The sequence below is a fragment of the Nothobranchius furzeri genome, chromosome 16, assembly GCF_043380555.1.
Source record: "Nothobranchius furzeri strain GRZ-AD chromosome 16, NfurGRZ-RIMD1, whole genome shotgun sequence".
Classification (NCBI taxonomy): domain Eukaryota; kingdom Metazoa; phylum Chordata; class Actinopteri; order Cyprinodontiformes; family Nothobranchiidae; genus Nothobranchius; species Nothobranchius furzeri.
Window position 1 is genome coordinate 29,173,482 of NC_091756.1, and position 20,056 is coordinate 29,193,537.

The 20,056-nt window shown below is 39.5% G+C and overlaps 1 protein-coding gene and 1 long non-coding RNA gene across 2 annotated transcripts; both read right to left on the reverse strand.

Annotated features, from left to right (window-relative positions):
• Nucleotides 1-808: 808 nt before the first annotated feature.
• LOC107388170 (ras-related C3 botulinum toxin substrate 1) lies at nucleotides 809-5,940 on the reverse strand. Its single transcript, XM_054749071.2, has 6 exons — nucleotides 5,555-5,940; nucleotides 3,813-3,884; nucleotides 3,487-3,604; nucleotides 2,918-2,980; nucleotides 2,554-2,713; nucleotides 809-1,279 (listed from the first exon to the last, which is right to left on the reverse strand). Exons 1-6 carry the CDS (start codon nucleotides 5,587-5,589, stop codon nucleotides 1,149-1,151), a joined length of 579 nt encoding a protein of 192 aa, XP_054605046.1. The 5' UTR covers nucleotides 5,590-5,940; the 3' UTR covers nucleotides 809-1,148.
• A 912-nt stretch (nucleotides 5,941-6,852) lies between these two features.
• LOC139063516 (uncharacterized) lies at nucleotides 6,853-9,225 on the reverse strand. The gene is made up of 5 exons (XR_011516877.1): nucleotides 8,409-9,225; nucleotides 8,093-8,213; nucleotides 7,935-7,992; nucleotides 7,704-7,827; nucleotides 6,853-7,532 (listed from the first exon to the last, which is right to left on the reverse strand). It is a non-coding gene; the product is annotated as an uncharacterized lncRNA (long non-coding RNA).
• Between the last annotated feature and the right edge of the window lie 10,831 nt (nucleotides 9,226-20,056).

The window sequence follows — 20,056 nt, forward strand, 5'->3', positions numbered from 1 at the left end:
CTTTCATTTAACTTTAAGAAATTGAATGCCAGCCAGCCTTTCACATCTTCTAAACATGCAGCAAATTGTGAGCCTGCATTATCCTCATCCATTGCTGTATATATTTGACAGTCATCAGCGTAAATATGATAGCTCAGGCCGTGCGGATTCAGGATTTTGCCCAGTGGCAGAAGGTAGATAGAAAACAGCAATGGACTGAGAACAGAGCCTTGCCCCCCCCCCCCCCCCCCCCCCCCCCCCCACACACACACACACACACCCACACACCCCCACACCCCCCCAAGGTAGTGGGAGACAGGAGGATGCACAGTCACCAATCTGGACAGAGATGGATCGGTTGGATAGGTAGGAGCGGAACCATTGATGTGCCACCCCCGTCACCCCAACCCAAGACCCAAGCCGGTCCAATACAATATGGTGATCCAAGCCCCGCCTCCCAAGTACAGTGAGTGACTTTGGGAAAAGGGTCCAGACAGGACTCCATGAGCTATTAGTCCTCATCGTACCTGGATCAGCACATGATTTTTTAGGGGGTGTTTGGGTGTCTTAGTCAGCAGATATCAAGCAAGTCACCAGCATGACAAAAGACAGAAAAAGACATTAAAAAGATCGGAAAACACATTTGTTTGCTTAAAAATACATGAAAATACTCAGCAAAAACCAAAATGTTAGTAAAAAGCTCAAGAAAAGCTTCAGCAGCTCTTTGACCTGTTTCTCATTTCACAATAAAAGCTGAAACACAGTAAAATAATTCATATGTGACTTATTTTGCTCAGAGTTTGTAGAACAGGAAAAACTCATTTCCAAATAACATTTTATGTGCTTTTATGAAAACGAATGCAGCTAAAACCAAAGTATAATGTCATAAGTATGTAATACATATGATAACACTTTGCTTTTTACATCATTTACTCTGGAGAAACAAAAACGCTGGTAATTCAATTAAAAAGGTTAAGGAAATTAAAGGAGAAAAATGATTCACATAAACAAATGGATAATGAATCAGTAGTGATAAGGAGGTGAAAATAAAACAAGATGGTTCATTTTAGGAATATAGGCACAGCTGCAGGAGTCTGATGTCACATTGTGTCCAGTAGATATCCAGTTTAGGTCTTGACGACTCAGAGGGGCAGAGTTGTGACTCTCCATCACAGTATACTGCACTTTTTCCTTGGGCTTTTTGTGGGAAGAGGGTTCAGGACTGTCCTGATGGCTTCATCAAACACTGTCTTAAGGCCGCGTTGCGTCAAAGCTGAGCACTCCAGGTATTTCACTGCTCCTGTTAACCAAATAAAGACTTTTAACGTATTAAACTGACATTATCACAGTCACCATGATGTCACGGGTAAAAATGATTCAACTCTAGGCTTTTAAGTGTCCGGAAAAAAAATAAAAGGTGTCTTTACCCGCTTCTGAAATTATTCAAATCTAACCTCAAGTGTAAAAACACAGGAAATTCCACTATGTCCTTTTAAAGCCAGAATGGGAAAGCTGTGAGTGAAAAGTTTATCCTTGCAGCTTCATATGGATTTAATAGCTGCTGATTAAAGGAAAACTAATTAAGTTTTTTTCCTATTTTTAAATAATTTTCTTGAGCTAGTATGTGCTGAAATTACTACCCTTTACAGGGTTAATAAAACGTTTCTCAGCCCCCAATGTCCCCTGTGCCCAGAATACCACACTTGCAACTTCAGAGTATTTGGACTAATGCCCTGAAGTCTCACAAAGTCACCTGTCGCACGAGAAGCCAAAGTCACACCCATCAGGACCATGGGTTTCCCGGAAGAACGAAACAATGGAAGTCAAAGAAGATTTAACATCGGGAGTTTTCTGAATCACGTTCAGACAAGTCCAGCCGAATCCTGCCGGCTAGGCGCTCGTAGCTTGTAGAGTAACTTGCCAGTCAGCGATCATCACCCAGCACTCTAAATCTGTGTTTGGGTTTACTGACATGCTAGATTTTCCCTGTGGTCACGATTCCTCCTCACAGGATCTTGTTCATATTATTGACTAGGAACTCTATTAGTCAAAAGTAATGTGGCTAGCCGACATGCTAGTGCTGCAGTCTGTTTCCAGCACGTTTCCTGCATGTTTTACATTATGAATACAGCTCATTTATTTAGGGATGAACCACTCCTGTAGAAACTAATGAAGACTGAGGAGACATTTCAACAGTTAGATTAAGGTTGTAAAAGCACAAACTCACAGCGAGGAGGAGAGTTTCAGTTTCCGTTCTAGTACAGTCAACTCAAACAGATTCTTGAGGGTGCTAAAAGCAAACTAAAACTGCAGCGTGTTCCTTTAAAAACACTGATTATCTGATCATGACTAGTGTGGCAGCTGGGGTGTTGGTTGTTTTAGTGGTCTGGAGCATACTGGTGTGTGTAAACACAATGCTACAATTACAGATTAGTGGCAACAGTTCCTTCCTATTAGTCAGGGAAGAATTTACTTGCATTTTCAAACATAATTTAAACATAAAAATATAACTTTACTTGTAAATATTTAAAATGTTTTGAAACATATGTGTATACACAAGTAGCTTAAAATGACCTATGTCTTTGGTCATGGCCAAGCCCTGAGGATATGTGATGGGACTCTGTTTTTCTTCTTTGAGCTTTTGGATGACTTCCTCATCATCTCTCATGTCCAACATGGTGCCCACCAGGATGATAGGTGCTTCTTTGCAATGGTGTTGCAGCTCGGGATACCACTGAAGGAGGAGGACACTATAAGGACTTCCACTAGAGACAGTATAAAAGCAGCTTGAAATGACTATCTTCTTGTTTAGCAATTATATATATATATATATATATATATATATATATATATATATATATATATATATATATATATATATATATATATATATATATAATTATTATTATTACATCAGTTTTTGTTTAGGTATGCTTACCTTGGCACGGACATTTTCAAAGGATGCTGGCCTGACTATTGAAAAGCAAATCAGGAACACATTCTGAGAGCAAAAAGAGATAAAATACAACATAAAAATTGTTAAATCACTGAGATTATATTTACCTTTATAATAATAATTATATATACATATACATACATATATATATATATATATATATAATGTATATATATATATATATAAACATTTGTGTGTGTGTGTGTGTGTGTGTGTGTGTGTGTGTGTGTGCGTGCGTGCGTGCGTGCGTGCGTGCGTGTGTGTATGTGTGTGTGTGTGTGTGTGTTTTAGCTCTGTTAGCTATGGCTAGAGGCATGAACATGAGCACTGCTTCCAGCCGTAATCACGGAAGTACAGAAGGTGCAATAAATTATTTCCACCTCTAGATGGTCTCCTCTGACTCGAAGCTCTAGATTTCTGTTTAAAATATTGAAATGAATCACATCTGCTGAGTAAGCAGCAACACCCACACACAGATGGCCAACTCTTGGTCATGCTGTCGACCTGAAGTTTATGCTAGCTCCAGCTAGCAGCACAGAGTTAAAACACACCGTCTGTGGGTAGGACAGCGGTCTGAGTCTGTCGTAGTCCTCCTGTCCTGCTGTGTCCCACAGATTCAGGGTCACTGGTTTCCCATCAACCATCACATTAGCAGAGTAGTTGTCAAAGCTGTAGAGAGAGGGGGTTACCTTTAGAAACAAGCTGACTGGGTTAACCTCAAAGATATGAAGATAAGTTCTGGACAGATAAAGTTCCGTCTTTAAATTTAGTTCTTTACCTAGATGACATTTTAGTTGCACGACATCAATTTATTACTTAATGGTGACAGACTTCTTTTCTGAATGTTTTTTCTATCGTGCATGCGTGTGTGACTCACACTGTAGGGATGTATTCTCCAGGGAAGGCGTTGGTGGTGTAACTGATGAGCAGGCATGTTTTACCCACAGCCCTGATTAAGGGATTAATGAGAACTTTTATTAGGCTCATTGATATGTTTCGATGCTAAATGACATTTCTTCGTTTCTCATGATTAATTATTAAAACTTATATTAATGTAAATATACACTAAATTAGTAATTTATTTATTTAATCAGTTACCCTATATCAGGTCACCAACCTGGGCACAGTCCAAAGTCTAAAATAATACATATATAGAAAAATATTCTGCTGTCATATTTTTTAAATCACAAATGCATTAATGTAGAGTTAAAAAAAACTACAATTTTTTTTAAAAAGAAACACTTGTTTATTTTTTGTGTAGCCCTTCGTGTGGCTCAATACCCATGAAGTGGCTCTCAGCTTCACAAAGGTTGGTGACCCTTTGCCTATGTTGTCATTCATTCATTCTTACCAAACAATAAAATCAATATTATTTCTGTAAACCTTCCCACAATTTAACCTACACACATTTTAGGATTTACGAAGATCGTTGTCATCTGTTTTGCTCATAAATTCCCTTCAGCGTATAGACGACACATTTTACTTGCACCAAATAAAAGTAGACACTCTGTAATCTGAAGAAGACATGTCCTAAACTCTTATTATTCATTTTCCAATTACTTGTCAATTAAATAATCACATTTACTACAGCTCTTGTGCAAAAATATGTAAATAGTCTAAATTAAGTCATGGGTTATCACATGGGATCCACATGTTCCATATATCTCTTTAACAGGGTTAGTACATTCATCAAACATCTTCATTAGATCCGGTACAAGACTTCTGCCTCCTTGTCAGAAATGTTTCTGATAATTACATAATTGTTTTATTGCCATTAGCCTATGAACAGATCAATATTTTATAATAAATATTTTTCAAGTTGTTATTGTTGATTCAGACATTTATAGGTTAACATCCCAACTTGGCAGAGTTCAACAAAACTTCCAGTTAGTCTGAAAAACTTGTCTGACCAGGATTTTTACAAGCTTTCATTCCAACATGGGTTGAAACCATTCTGGTTTAAATGTCCGTTTTTGTTCAGATAATCTCCTACATCTATTCTACAACAGTAGCCAAAGGTTTTGAGAAACACTCAAATATTCATTTACACAAAGTTTGTCACTGCAATGCATTTTTTTTAGCAAATAATAGTTTACAGAACCTTTGGCTGTGCTCAGAAGGTGAGTTGACCTTCAACTCAACTGCATTTATCATTTTCAGTTCTTCATTTATTACTGACATCCCAGTTAAGAAACATGCTGTAAAACTGCAAACGCACCTAAAGCTTTGGAATATAAGTCTTAGAAGAGACTTTTAACACTGATTATACATGAGTGGATATGACATCATTTTGTACTAAGTGTGTGTGGAAGTTCACAGATTTTTGGTGAGAGCTGTTTACAAGTTGCTCAGAGGGTTGGAAGTTTTGATGAAACACCACTAAAGTGCAGGCTTTCCATATATTCTCTCACCAGTGCTGAAACGTTCCACCATAAAATGACAAGTGCTTAGATAAAAACCTAGCCCAGTGGCTAATAATACATAAAAAGGCTTGTTAGCCACTAGTTTGCTGTTGCTAACTAGGTCAATGAAAGACAAAACAGCTTTAATTTGTTTTAAAATGGGTCAAAGTGTTAGAGAAAAAAGTTTAAATGATCGTTTAAATCTAAATGAACTTACCCATCCCCCACCACCACACACTTAATGGACTGCATTGGCTGGATCAGTCTCTAAAAGCAGCCACCGACCACTCTTCCTTCGTTACATGAAACCAGGTAAATAAGCCTGGAGCGACGGACGCAACACTGAATGATTCCAGCAGGTATCATCAGATCTCCACTTCCTTCTTAACCAGATCTGATGAATCTCTGGAATTTAACAGGAGAATTACTTCTGGGAACAAAGACAGAAACTAGTTATGCTGACTACTCACCTCTTTATCTCCGAAATCAGTTAAACAAAATAATTGTTTTGTTGTTGTTAAGAACCCATGGTGCTACAGCCCATTTCAAGCATCTGCAGAATGTCTACTCGAGTCATATATTCAAGTTTGACAACCTCAAGATACATACTATCCAAAAAATTATCAATAATTCATGGACTTCTTTATTTGTTTGTTTGTTTTCCTAAATTTTTATCTATTTATTCCCTTCATGTTTCTATTCTTTTAAAGTTTGGGTTATTAAAACTAAATGTAGACTTTGTGATTAAAACCCTCTAAACACAAAGAGCAGCTTAATGTGATTTCTGTACTAATAAGGGAATGTTATTGTTCAGAGAATTTTGAAAAGTTGTCAGAAGCCAATCATAAAAAGTGACTACAACTCTGTTGGACTGAACCACTAGGTGGCAGTGTAGGGCTCGTACTCACAGAGGTGTAGAAGAAGGTTCTCCTGCTGCTGAGAGAATGAAGATTATTGCTCCTCTCCTGTAATAAAGCTCCATTTGGATAAAGTTGCTAGTGCCTTATTTCCCACCTACTTTAAAAAATAAACTCTTAACCCCTCAATTCTTGAAATATGAACCTAATATAAATGATTTAAACAATTTCTATTAATATAACAATTGTATAAAAATCTGTCTCATTTTATAATTAAGCAACAATATATGAGTAATAAAGAAATAAAACTGGCCCACACCACCTGCAGATCCTCCAGTAGAGGGCAGTATACATGTGTAGAAATGGATATGGCAGCTTTATGATGAAGGTACTAATCCATCTTTGCTTTAGTGGTTTGGTGGGAATTTGCTTCAAACGGTTCCTATGGGTTGGTCTCCCGTCATCAGTTAAAGTTGATCATATAAAAGTGTGCAACAGTTTTACTCCACAGGCAGCAGGACTGGTACATTCTCAGTAATTAACATCAGGACACGAGAAACATGCTTCAGTCTGTCAAATACATTTTGATCAACATCAAATTGCTTGATACTTTGACAGTGATAATAAACAGCAAATCCTAATTAAATTGTAAATAGTTAAACAATCACAAAAACTATAGAAACGTAGGTGATGTTTAAACAACACCACATTTTTTGGTGTTAAAATTTTCATAAATGAAGAGTTCAGTTGCAAAAACAGAAATTTTTTTAATGAAAATCACCAAACTTTATTTTGACTGATGTCAGCTGAACTAAGTAATAAACATATTTATTTGTTTACATTTCTAAAAAACTGTGTATATGTTTTTGAAATCAAACCCTTTTTTTTTATTATTAGCTGAACTTTATCTCTATATTACTGTAAATGTAAGCTTCAGCTGCTAAAGGCAGATATGTGCCAGAGGGTAGACTGAGGATTTTGCAATTACGTAGTTTCATTTTAGCATTGACAAAAAAAAAAACTCATGGAAGAAACACATTATTATCACTCCTCAGACTGAAACAGTGTGTGTGTGTGTGTGTGTGTGTGTGTGTGTGTGTGTGTGTGTGTGTGTGTGTGTGTGTGTGTGTGTGTGTGTGTGTGTGTGTGTGTGTGTGTGTGTGTGTGTGTGCACGTGCGTGCGTATGTATCTCTAAAGTATGCTACATTTCTTCTCCTGTGGTTTGGGGGGTTCAGTGGACTGAATATCTGAGTGCGGGACAGATCTGATGGCTTCTTCAAACACCTCCTTAACCCCCTGCTGGGTCAACGCTGAGCACTCCAGGTACTTCACCGCACCTGGATACCAAAATAAAAAGGTACACCTGTTAAAGCAGCAACAATCAAACTTTTAATTTCAATACAGTTCAAAGACCTGAGCCTGTACCCCCAAACATGTAAGGTTCCCTTCACAAAATTATCCTTATAATTCTACAAACATATGAGTGTATCTGTGGAGCTCCAGGTGACCTATTCTTTCAGCCATGGCCTCGCCCTGATGGCTCATGATAGAGCAGTTGTCTTTCCGGTCCAGCATGGTGCCCACCAAGATTATTGGAGTTTCTTTGCAGGACTTTCTCACCTCATAATGCCACTGCAGGAGGAGAACAGAGACATGGACTATGTTTATTTAGGATTATTTTGACCGGTGTCCTAACTAAATACAAATCTAGACTGATCTTAACTTGAAGCTGTTCTCACCCTTTCACGGACATTTTTAAAGGAACATGGATAGCGAAAAGCATATCAGGACCACATCCTAAAAGAGAAATAAAGTCATGTAATTGTCCTATAAGGGGTAGAGATAAGAAACTGTTTTCACTGGTTTGTGTAAGCTCACACACTCTGTATAAACCTACTATCTGTCGGTAAAGTGCAGCCCAAAAGCCTTCAAAATGTTCATGTCCTGATCTGTCAAACAGAGTCAGTCTCACTGATTTTCCATCCACCACTGCATTTTTAGTGTAGCGGTCCAAGTCACTGAGAGGGAGAGAAACAAAGTTTTTTATTATTATTATTATTCAGTTTAAAAAGGCAACAAATCAGGCTTTCCAACAATATAAAACAACACCAGCTGGTATTACAGGGCAGAAATTGTTAACTGAAACATTTTCTAACCATTTCATGGTTGTTATCAATCACATGGATGGTTTACATGTAAGTAGTGTAACTTACACTGTAATGTTGGGCATTTTTCCAGGGTAGGCATTGGTGGTGTAGCTGATGAGCAGACATGTTTTACCCACCCTGAGAAGACACGAGACACAAATGAGAACAGCTGATTAACATTTTCTTGCTGTCTGATCGGAAACAACGTCAACTGATTCTCCTCAACAGTTAGCTAATTATTTAAGAACATTTACAGGGTTCTCAGTCAGTGGTGGATTTAAGCAGTTTGGGGGCCCAGGGAAAACAAAGGCCTCATAATCACCTGGTCTACTGGTTTATCGTCCACCTGGTCCAACAGTTCTTTCCTTCAGGAGTTAAGTGACTTTTTATCCTCTAATGTGAAGCTGTTCAGACTGGTGACTGTTAATCATTTTAACATTCACATTAATTATGACTCTGACCACTTTGACATGACCTTTTCCAGCCTCATGGACTCTTTCACTTTTACTCAGCATGTTTCTGGCCCCACCCACACCAATTCAATTCAATTCAAGTTTATTTATATAGCGCCAAATCACGACAAGAGTCGTCTCAAGGCACTTCACATAATAAACATTTCAATTCACAGTTCATCAAGCCAATCAGAAATAATGTTTCCTATATAAGGAACCCAGCAAATTGCATCAAGTCACTGACGAGTGTCAGTGACTATACAGCAATTTTCATACTAAGCAAGCATGCAGCGACAGTGGAGAGGAAAACTCCCTTTTAACAGGAAGAAACCTCCAGAGAATCCTGGCTCAGTATAAGCAGCCATCCTCCACGACTCACTGGGGATCGAGAAGACAGAGCAGACACACACACACACACGCACGCACACACACACACACACACACACACACACACACACACACACACACACACACACACACACACACACACACACACACAATAATGTGTCTATAGTTCTATTGTGATATCTTAGTAAATATTCTGTTTGGTGAGATCAACTTTATTGTATTTATCCTAGTGGATCTCTAATTAAATGGGTAAACTAGCAGTAACACGTCCAACGTCAAGGAAAGCAAAAAGTTATTATCAGGAGAAGGAGAATGTTTAAGTGGTTAGCAGCAGTGTGCTAGACGATGGCCCCCTCCATGAGGCCACCACAGCTCAGCAGAACATCGTTGTAGCTTCTTCTAGGGAGAAAAACACTTAGAGAGAAAATAAAGTTAACAGCTGAAATTGCAGAAAGTAATACAGTTAAAGAGCAGACTGTAGAAGAAAGCAGTAGAGGGTGGAAAGTGGTCAGTGTATCCTCCAGCAGTCTAAGCCTATAGCAAAATAACTACAGAGATAACTCTGGATAATCTATCCTATTTAGATGGAGGCATGTTGGAGGCAGGGCAAGGGAGAGTCGTCTTTACCGACTGTACACTCCACCTCCCTCTACTCCCCCACTTGTCCTGATTTAGGCTAACATCAGATTTTAACCATAGGCCCTATCAAATAAAAATGTTTTAAGCCTATTCTTAAATGTAGACAAAGTGTCTGCCTCACGGACTAAGGCTGGGAGCTGGTTCCACAGGAGAGAAGCCTGATAACTAAAAGATCTGCCTCCCATCCTAATTTTAGATATTCTGGGAACCACCAGTAAACCTGCAGTCTGAGAGCGAAGTGCTCAGTTAGGAACGTATGAAACAATCAGATCACTGATGTATGATGGAGCTTGATTATTAAGAGCTTTGTATGTGAGAAGGAGGATCTTAAAATCTATTCTGAATTTAACAGGTAGCCAATGTAGGGAAGCTAAGACAGGAGAGATATGATCGCTCTTTTTAATTCTCATCAGAACTCTAGCTGCAGCATTTTGAACAAGCTGAAGACTTTTAACTACATTCTGTGGACTTCCTGAGAGTAATGAATTACAGTAATCCAGTCTTAATGTAATAAATGCATGAACTAGTTTTTCAGCATCACTCCTGGAAAGTATGCTTCTAATCTTAGCAATATTCCGAAGGTGGAAAAAGAAAATCCTACAAACTTGTGAAACCTGGGATTTGAATGACATGTCCTGGTCAAAGATAACACCAAGGTTCCTTACTTTGCTCTCGGAGATTAATGTAATGCCATTCAAGTCAGGTGATTGGCTAAGCAATTTCCTTTTCTGGATTTCTGGTCCAAAGATGAGAACTTCAGTCTTGTCTTGATTTAAAAGCAAAAAGTTTAGAGTCATCCAATGTTTTATGTCCTCAAGACAAGCCTGTAATCTACCCAACCGATTAGGTTCATCAGGGTTAATTGATAAATATAGCTGAGTATCGTCAGCATAACAGTGGAAGTTTATCCCATGCTGTCTAATGATTTTACCATTTTGGAGCATATATATAGTAAAAAGAATTGGTCCAAGCACTGAACCCTGTGGTACTCCGCAAGTAACCCTGGAGTATGAAGAAGATTTGTCATGTAATTTACAAAATGAAATCTGTCAGACAGGTAGGATTTAAACCAGCCTAACGCTGTTCCTTTGATCCCTACAACATGTTCAAGTCTTTCTAAAAGAACATTGTGATCAACTGTGTCAAAGGCAGCACTGAGATCTAACAAGACTAGAACAGACACAAGATTCTTATCTGAGGCCATGAGAATATCATTTGTAACTCTCACTAATGCAGTTTCAGTGCTGTGATACTCTCTAAAACCAGACTGAAATTCCTCAAACAGAGCATTAGTGTTTAAATGCTCACATACTTGGATGGCCACTATTTTCTCCAGGACTTTGGATAAAAATGGAAGGTTAGATATTGGTCTATAATTCATTGGGTCATCTGGATCCAGAGAAGGCTTCTTAAGTGAAGGTTTGATTACAGCAACCTTAAAATATTGTGGTGCATACCCTAAGGATAGGGACCACCATCACACATGACCTTAGGTGGGAGCCATCCATCAGCTCCCTGATCAAAAAGGCCCAGCAGAGGATGTACTTTCTGCGGCAGTTGAAAAAGGCCAAGCTGCCGGCCCAGATGATGGTGCAGTTTTACACGGCCATCATTGAGTCCTTCCTCACTTCCTCCATCGCTGTGTGGTACGCTGGAGCCACGGTGAGGGACAAACACAGACTGCAGCGCATTGTGCGCTCTGCTGAGAAGGTGATTGGCTGCAGCCTTCCATATCTCCAGGACCTGTACGTCTCCAGAACTCGTGGGCGTGCAGGTCGGATAGCAGCTGACCCTTCTCACCCGGGTCACAGACTTTTTGAGCCGCTTCCCTCAGGCAGGAGGTTACGGTCCATCCGGACCAGAACCTCTCGCCATAAGAACAGCTTCTTTCCATCTGCCGTTAGACTTGTGAACAGCTTATAAACACACAACCATGCTCGTCTTCGGTACTTGACATAACGTCACGTTATCGGCCATATTACCTTTACCTGCCATTTTTTATAGCAAAGTTTTATGCTAGTTTATTATATTTTATTCTACTTTATTTTATTTTTAATTATATTATTCATGTTATATGTAGCACGTTAGTACCGAAGCAAATTCCTAGTTTGTGAATCGTTTGTTCACTAACAATGGCAATAAACCTTTTCTGATTCTGATTCTGATTCTGATTATATTTAGAATGGGGGCAGTAACCAAAGGAAATGCTTCTTTAAATAATTTGGTTGGGATTGGATCCAAAATGCAAGTTGAAGGTTTAGATGAAGCTAACATTTTTGATAACTCTGAAAGCTCAACTGGATCAAAACGGTTCAAGCACAGATGAGGTTCTAAAGTCACCTCTGATGCTGCCCCATTTACTGATTAAGAAGAAATCGCATTAGGGAGAATGCTAAAGATTTTGTTTCTAATAGAATTAATTTTACTTGTAAAAAATCCCATGAAGTCATTGCTGCTGAGGGCTAAGGGAATAGATGGCTCAGAGCTATAATTCTGTGTAAGTTTAGCAACTATACTGAAAAGAAATTTAGGATTATGCTTATTCTCCTCAATTAATGCTGAAAAATAAGCAGTTCTAGTTTGTCGAAACTTATTTTTATAAAGCACATGACTATTTTTCCAGGATAGGTAGGCCTCCTCATGGTGCGTAGAGCGCCATGTTCTCTCCAATTTCCTAGAGTTTTGTTTTAAGGCTCGTAAATGACAATTAAACCAGGAAGCCAACTTCCTGTCCCTAATTACCTTCTTTTTTAAAGGGGCAACATTATCTAATGCCACACGTAAAGAGGAATTAACATGATGAACTAAGGCATCAATTTGTGAGGGGCTAGAACTGAAAATATTGCCCTCTGCTACGTTCCTCTGAGATGCTGAGGACAGTAAAGATGGAACAGTTGATTTAAAAGATACAACTGCGTTGTCAGATAGAGACTGACAATAGTGAAATTTACTTTCATGTCTCGAAAACTCAGTTATAAAAAACTCAAAGGTTATCAGAAAGTGGTCCGAGAGGATTGAATTATGTGGAAAGATCGTTATTTCCTCACACTCTATGCCATAAGTCAGCACAAGGTCCAATGTATGATGGCAGGAGTGGGTGAAGCTATGTATTCTTTGAGTAAAACCAATTGAGTCTAAGATATTACTAAAGGCTACATTGAGGCAATCATTTTTAATGTCCACATGAATATTAAAATCCCCCACTACAATGACCTTATCAGTATTTAGCACCAAATCTGATAAAAAATCAGCGATCTGATCCAAAAACTCAGAGTAAGGGCCTGGTGGACGATATAAAACTGCAAACAAGAGTGGTTTCACAGTTTTGCAATCTGGATTAGGAAGACTAAGAATAAGATGTTCGAACGAACTGTAGCTGTTAATTGGTAGGGGACTGATTAATAAGTTCGAATGAAAAATGGTTGCCACTCCTCCTCCTCGCCCTGTACTTCGAGCAATATGATGATTTAAATAATTTGAAGGAGTCCACTCGTTTAAGGGGACACACTCTGGACCTTGTTTCTACCCTAGGTTTAAATGCTGACAGTGTTTGTCTGGAAGACGTTTTTACTTGTACTAAACAGATTAGTGATGCACCGATATGAAATTTTTGGGTGGATACCAATATCCGATATTAAGATCACTGTTATGCCTGATAACCAATTTTTGCCGATACCGATATACTGACATTATTGCTTCTAAAATCAGCAGATTTTGTAAACAATGAAAATTATTAAAGCTGAATTTACATTATTACAGTGGGGCAAAAAAGTATTTAGTCAGCCACCGATTGTGCAAGTTCTCCCACTTAAAATGATGACAGAGGTCAGTAATTTTCATCATAGGTACACTTCAACTGTGAGAGACAGAATGTGAAAAAAAAAATCCATGAATTCACATGGCAGGATTTTTAAAGAATTTATTTGTAAATCAGGGTGGAAAATAAGTATTTGGTCACTTCAAACAAGGAAAATCTCTGGCTCTCACAGACCTGTAACATCTTCTGTAAGAAGCTTTTCTGTCCACCACTCGTTACCTGTATTAATGGCACCTGTTTGAACTCATTATCTGTATAAAAGACACCTGTCCACAGCCTCAAACAGTCAGACTCCAAACTCCACTATGGCCAAGACCAAAGAGATTTCGAAGGACACCTGGAAAAGAATTGTAGACCTGCACCAGACTGGGAAGAGTGAATCTACAATAGGCAAGCAGCTTGGTGTGACAAAATCAACTGTGGGAGCAATTATCAGAAAATGGAAGACATACAAGACCACTGATAATCTCCCTCGATCTGGGGCTCCACGCAAGATCTCATCCCGTGGGGTCAAAATGATCATGAGAACGGTGAGCAAGAATCCCAGAACCACACGGGGGGACCTGGTGAATGACCTGCAGAGAGCTGGGAACACAGTAACAAAGGTCACCATCATCTTAGGTGTGTTCTTGCTGTGTCGTGGTTCTAATTCCATGCTTTCATTCTTTTTAAACACAGAAACAGTTTTGTTTACCTGTGTCAGCCTTTATCAGCGTCAGCCTGAAGAAGCCGGCAGCCGTCGGCGAAACTGTAGCTACAAAACAGGTAAACAAAACTGTTTCTGTGTTTAAAAAGAACGAAAGCATGGAAGGTCACCATCAGTAACACACTACAATTGCAGGGCCAGACGTGTTCTGCTGCTGAAGCCAGTGCATGTCCAGGCCCGTCTGAAGTTTGCCAGAGAGCACATGGATGATACAGCAGAGGATTGGGAGAATGTCATGTGGTCAGATGAAACCAAAGTAGAACTTTTTGGTATAAACTCAACTCGTCGTGTTTGGAGGAAGAAGAATACTGAGTTGCATCCCAAGAACACCATACCTACTGTGAAGCATGGGGGTGGGAACATCATGCTTTGGGGCTGTTTTTCTGCTAAGGGGACAGGACGACTGATCCGTGTTAAGGACAGAATGAATGGGGCCATGTATCGTGAGATTCTGAGCCAAAACCTCCTTCCATCAGTGAGAGCTTTGAAGATGAAACGTGGCTGGGTCTTCCAACACGACAATGATCCCAAACACACCGCCCGGGCAACAAAGGAGTGGCTCCGTAAGAAGCATTTGAAAGTCCTGGAGTGGCCTAGCCAGTCTCTAGACCTCAACCCCATAGAAAATCTGTGGAGGGAGTTGAAAGTCCGTGTTGCTCGGCGACAGCCCCAAAACATCACTGCTCTCGAGAAGATCTGCATGGAGGAATGGGCCAAAATACCAGCCACTGTGTGTGCAAACCTGGTAAAGACCTATAGTAATCGTTTGACCTCTGTTATTGCCAACAAAGGTTATGTTACAAAGTATTGAGTTGAATTTTTGTTATTGACCAAATACTTATTTTCCACCCTGATTTACAAATAAATTCTTTAAAAATCCTGCCATGTGAATTCATGGATTTTTTTTCACATTCTGTCTCTCACAGTTGAAGTGTACCTATGATGAAAATTACTGACCTCTGTCATCATTTTAAGTGGGAGAACTTGCACAATCAGTGGCTGACTAAATACTTTTTTGCCCCACTGTATGTACACACACTGTGGGTTCCTTTTCGTGGATTCAACAAGACACGAAAGAATAGACAATTTGTCTGTCACAGCGTGGGGCTTTATTTTCAGTTTTACAAAAAGTTCTTTTAGGGCAGCGAGCTGCCGAATGCCAAGAGCCTTTGGACGCAATCTCTTTCAAAAGCCTGTCTCATATCAAATCAGAGGCCATTTCAACACTCCGTTGACGTCAGCCTTGCATAACCAGGAAATGGACCCTACACACACATCAGTTGAAAACTGGTTGGGAGTTTCTGTTTCCAGCAGATTCTACCAAAACAGGATACATCTGCTTGCTGTTGACTTCAGATAAATATTCATTACTGGAACTGATCTCAAACTTTGGGCCAAGCAGAGGTTGTACTTCCTGAGGCAGCTGAAAAAATTCAACCTATAAGTACAGTCGAAAAGGCAGTTCCACACCACAGTCGTTGAGTCTATCCTCAAATCCTCAATCACTGTGTGCAGAGGTGTGACCAAGTCACTGCTTTGCATCTCACAAGTAAGTCACAAGTCTTTCCAGTCAAGTCTCGAGTCAAGTCCAAGTCAAAGACAAGCAAGTCCAAGTCAAGTTCAAAGTCTAAGTGGAAGTGGAAGTCAAGTCCAAGTCCTTAACTTTGAATTTTCAAGTCATAATCAAGTCATCTGTCAAACTTCAATTTATTGACAATGATAATAAATAAATTCCAGAAATAAAGCTTCTTAAAGCTTCATTTATTTGCTCAAACAAGAAGGAAGTGTAACTGAAACTGATTATAAACAAAGTGCTGCTGCAGTTAGCAGAACAAGATCAAACCCAGAACCAAGAACGATTCATGATTTTTGTTCATGTCGTGCCACTTTTGTGCTAAAATATCAAATATGCTCAAGTAATCATCAAGTCAGCAGATGCAAGTCGATTCAAGTCGCAAGTCATTGGCGTTCAAGTCCGAGCCAAGTCGTAAGTCTTTATAGATTTGATCAAGTCAAGTCAGAAGTCATTAAAATAATAACTCGAGTCCAAGTCATGTGACTCGAGTCCACACCTCTGACCGTGTGGTATGCTGGAGCTACCACCAGGGACAAGAAGAGGCTGCAGTGTGATGTACACCCTGCTGAGAAGGTCATTGGCTGCAAACTCACCACCATACAGGACCCGTACAGCTAACAGCTGACCTGTGTCACCCCGAACATAGTCTTTTTGACTCATGCAGGAGGCTCAGATCCATTCGGAGAACCTCTCGCCATAAGAACAGTTTCTTCTCCTCTGCTGATGGACTCATGAATGGCAATCCTAGGGCTGCCCACTCCAGTCGCTTGGTTCCAGTCACCTGACCATGTGTTGTTTGTACCGATAGTTTGTACCTGAACTAATCTGCTCTGATTAGTACTTAGGCTACACAGTAGCCTTTTCTCTAAATATTGCCACTTTATATTAATTATTTTATCATTAATACATTCTTATTTCCTATATTTGCTTATCTCTTAATTTAATCTTTCAGTTTCTTGCACCCAGTACCGCAGCAATTTCCTAACGATTCTTGCTCATACGGCAATAAAACCCTTCATGCAGGCTGAACATGAAACGGTCTCCTACGCCCATATCCTGCATTAGCTTCTGATAGAAAATAGACCGTTAAACTGTAGGAGATGAAAAGCCTGACAGATCTACGTCAAACTGTCATTTAACATTTATGGACTCACTCATCTTGACTCACGACGGGGAAGGCTGTTGTTGGTTTTAGCATCCAGGAAAAAGCAGAGAGCTAGTTTAAGCTAACTGTTAGCATTAGCAACTCCACAACACATTAGAAGCTCCCCAAGGCTTGTGTTATTTTACTTAGACTAATCCATCTATATATCTGTCCATCTATCCATTAATCATCTTAACCATTTCCTCCTCACTGGGGTCGTGGGGAGCTGGTGTCTCCCAGCAGTCATCGGGCGAGACGCAAGAGGCAGATGACAAAATAGTCTCCAGTCATCGCAGGAACACACCGAGACAACCAAGCAGTCACACAATTTAGATTTTACCAGTTTACTTAACGTGTGGTTTTGGGAAGACTGAGCGCTCACAGTGCTGTAAGTGCAACATAAGAAGCAGTCACTAAAAGCAGATGAATAATCAAAGCTTTCCATTTTCAGCACAGTGGCTGAAGTCCTGCCAGCTTCCAGTGGAAAAACCAGTACTGCCAGAATACCATGAGCTTTTAACTATTAGGTTTCTCTTTCTTTTTTCACAAGACAACGTGAAAAGAGTCTCAGCCTCTCCTAGTGTGTATTATTTACTCAATTATACAGAAACCTGAGAAAATAATCTAATGATAAAATTTAAAACTTACTTTAGAATAATATTTTACATTAATGTTTGCTTTTATGCTGTGATAAGACACTTGTTTAATTTAGAGCTATAGCCAAATGAATCAGACTGTAACCATAAACATGGAGTTGGAGTTATCAGAACACGTTCAGTTTTGATGGGAGTCGGGCAGAAGTTTGAGAGATCAAACTAAAGACAAACACCTCAAGTTCCTTGGAGGCTAAGAAAGTAAAAAACTAATTATTTAGTATTAAATATCTGCTCATAAAAGTCATGCTGTCAATAATGTCTCTTCAAGCTGAAGCCTTGAAGTTAAACGATCCAGTTGAACAAGAATACTTACACATCTCCTACCAACAAACACTTGATCATGTATGTGTGTGTGTGTGTTGCGTGTGTGTGTGTGTGTGTGTGAATGATAGTGATTGAAGTCTTCTTCTCCCCACTCACTTTTAGGGATGAGCGAATACACCACTATCTGTATCTGTATTTGTTCAACCATCTAAATTATTTGCATCTGTACTCGGAGTGGGCGTGGCCTAACCCGGAAGTGGGTGTCATTTAACCGGAAGTGGGTGTGCTTTATATCAATACACTATTTTAAGTCTGAAATTGATATGGATTGATCAGGAGTTTCTATTTGTTTATTTGAAAACTATTTACAGAGCAGCCTCAGAATTGAGATGACATATTTTTTATCACAATAGTAAAGGAACTATTACAGAACAAGTTTTTCAATAAAATCAGAACATTAATATTTAAGTGCATGAATTAATACATCTGAACTCATGCAGTAGGAACTAGGAAATATGAAATACTAGAACCAGACACAACTTTTTTTTATTTGATTCCACTGATTTTTTTTCCTAACGATCTAAGTTAAACAAAACAATGTTGATTAAGGTGTGTGTGTGTGTGTGTGTGTGTGTGTGTGTGTGTGTGTGTGTGTGTGTGTGTGTGTGTGTGTGTGTGTGTGTGTGAGAGAGAGAGAGAGAGAGAGAGAGAGAGAGAGAGAGAGAGAGAGAGAGAGAGAGAGAACCTGAGCGGAGGAAGTGACCGACGCAGCACGAGCCGTTTTCAGCTCTGTCTTGTCAAATGCACCTCGTACGTTACGAAAAAAGTCACTTTATATATTAAACCGAAGAAGAGGTGAGCTGAAGATGACCTAGGGAGTTCTGAAGAAACGTGAGCAACAGAGAAGCAAGCACAGAGAGATCCGTTACTGTCTGTGTGTGTGCGTGGATGGGCCGGTGTCGGTACAGGATCTGCTCGGGGTCCTTCGACTGCCGATGACGTCACATTACTGCAAATCTACTGGGCTTTCACACACACATTTTTGAAAGACATCAGCAGTTTTGTTAATAAATTCTTGTTTAACACCTAAATGTTTTCTATATAATTGTAATTTGTTAATAAAACACCATATTACCTTTGTTTTGTAAGGAATGTGAAACTGCATAAAACCAACATCAGACTGACAAAAAATAGAACAGTTCTTATATGTGAAGCCATATCTGTTTGTATTAATGTGGAGTTCATCTGTATATTTCCTTAGTTGTTATCTAAATACATTCTTTGACTCAAAATATTGCTTGGTGTCTTTCAGTAAAGTTCTTATATTTTATTTTGCCCCATTTCATCAACACCAAGAGCTTTTGAGGGTCACCGTTTATCACTTGCTTATATTTTACATTTCCTTTAGAAATTCAAACATATTTTCTCCAAAAAGTGTTGATTTTTGGACTACAGGACTACAACCGCTAAGACTACAACCGCAAATTTGTTCTGACCAATCAAAATCATAACGTGATAACGTCACTTCCATAAGCTTCATGTTCAGCCAATCAACTACTTTGACGTCATCGGCAGTCGAAGGACCCGGAGCCGATCCTGCACCCGAGCAGATCCTGTACCAACACCGGACAGAGGTCCCGGCTGCAGAGTTTGTGTGTAGGGAGGGGCGGGCGCTCTATGTGACCGGCCAATCACAGAGCGTGAAGACAGTCAGTTACCCAATGAGGATTTTCCACATGTACTCATCTTGGATGAGGTTTCCCACCTAGATGGTAAATGCTAAATGCCTGAAATGAAAGAATAAACGAAATTATTGTAATGTGAAGCACTTTAGAGTCCCTGATTTAGAAAAGCATTATACAAGTGTGCATTATTATTATCCATCAATCCATTTCCTTCTGCTTTCCGAGGTTTGGTCAAGGGTACAGCAGCCTAGAGGCCCAGGCAGCCTTCTGGCTCAGCTCTCTCTTCACTTCAACAGACCGGTAGACACAGCACCAAATCAACCCGTTGATCTCTAAACTCCTTCACTTGAGGCAGGACCAATTCTCTGACCTGGAGAAGGCATTCTTTCCTTTTCTGATTTAAGACCATGGTCTTGAATTTAGAGAA

Excerpts from the sequence above, each read along its gene's own strand:
- LOC107388170 (XM_054749071.2), bottom strand. The coding sequence starts at position 5,589 with ATGCAGTCCATTAAGTGTGTGGTGGTGGGGGATGG. Across the intron at positions 2,981-3,486 it reads CGCTGTCCTACCCACAGACG|AATGTGTTCCTGATTTGCTT; the intron begins GTGTGTTTTAAC and ends TTTTGCTCTCAG. Across the intron at positions 1,280-2,553 it reads GGCCATGACCAAAGACATAG|GAGCAGTGAAATACCTGGAG; the intron begins GTCATTTTAAGC and ends TTTGGTTAACAG.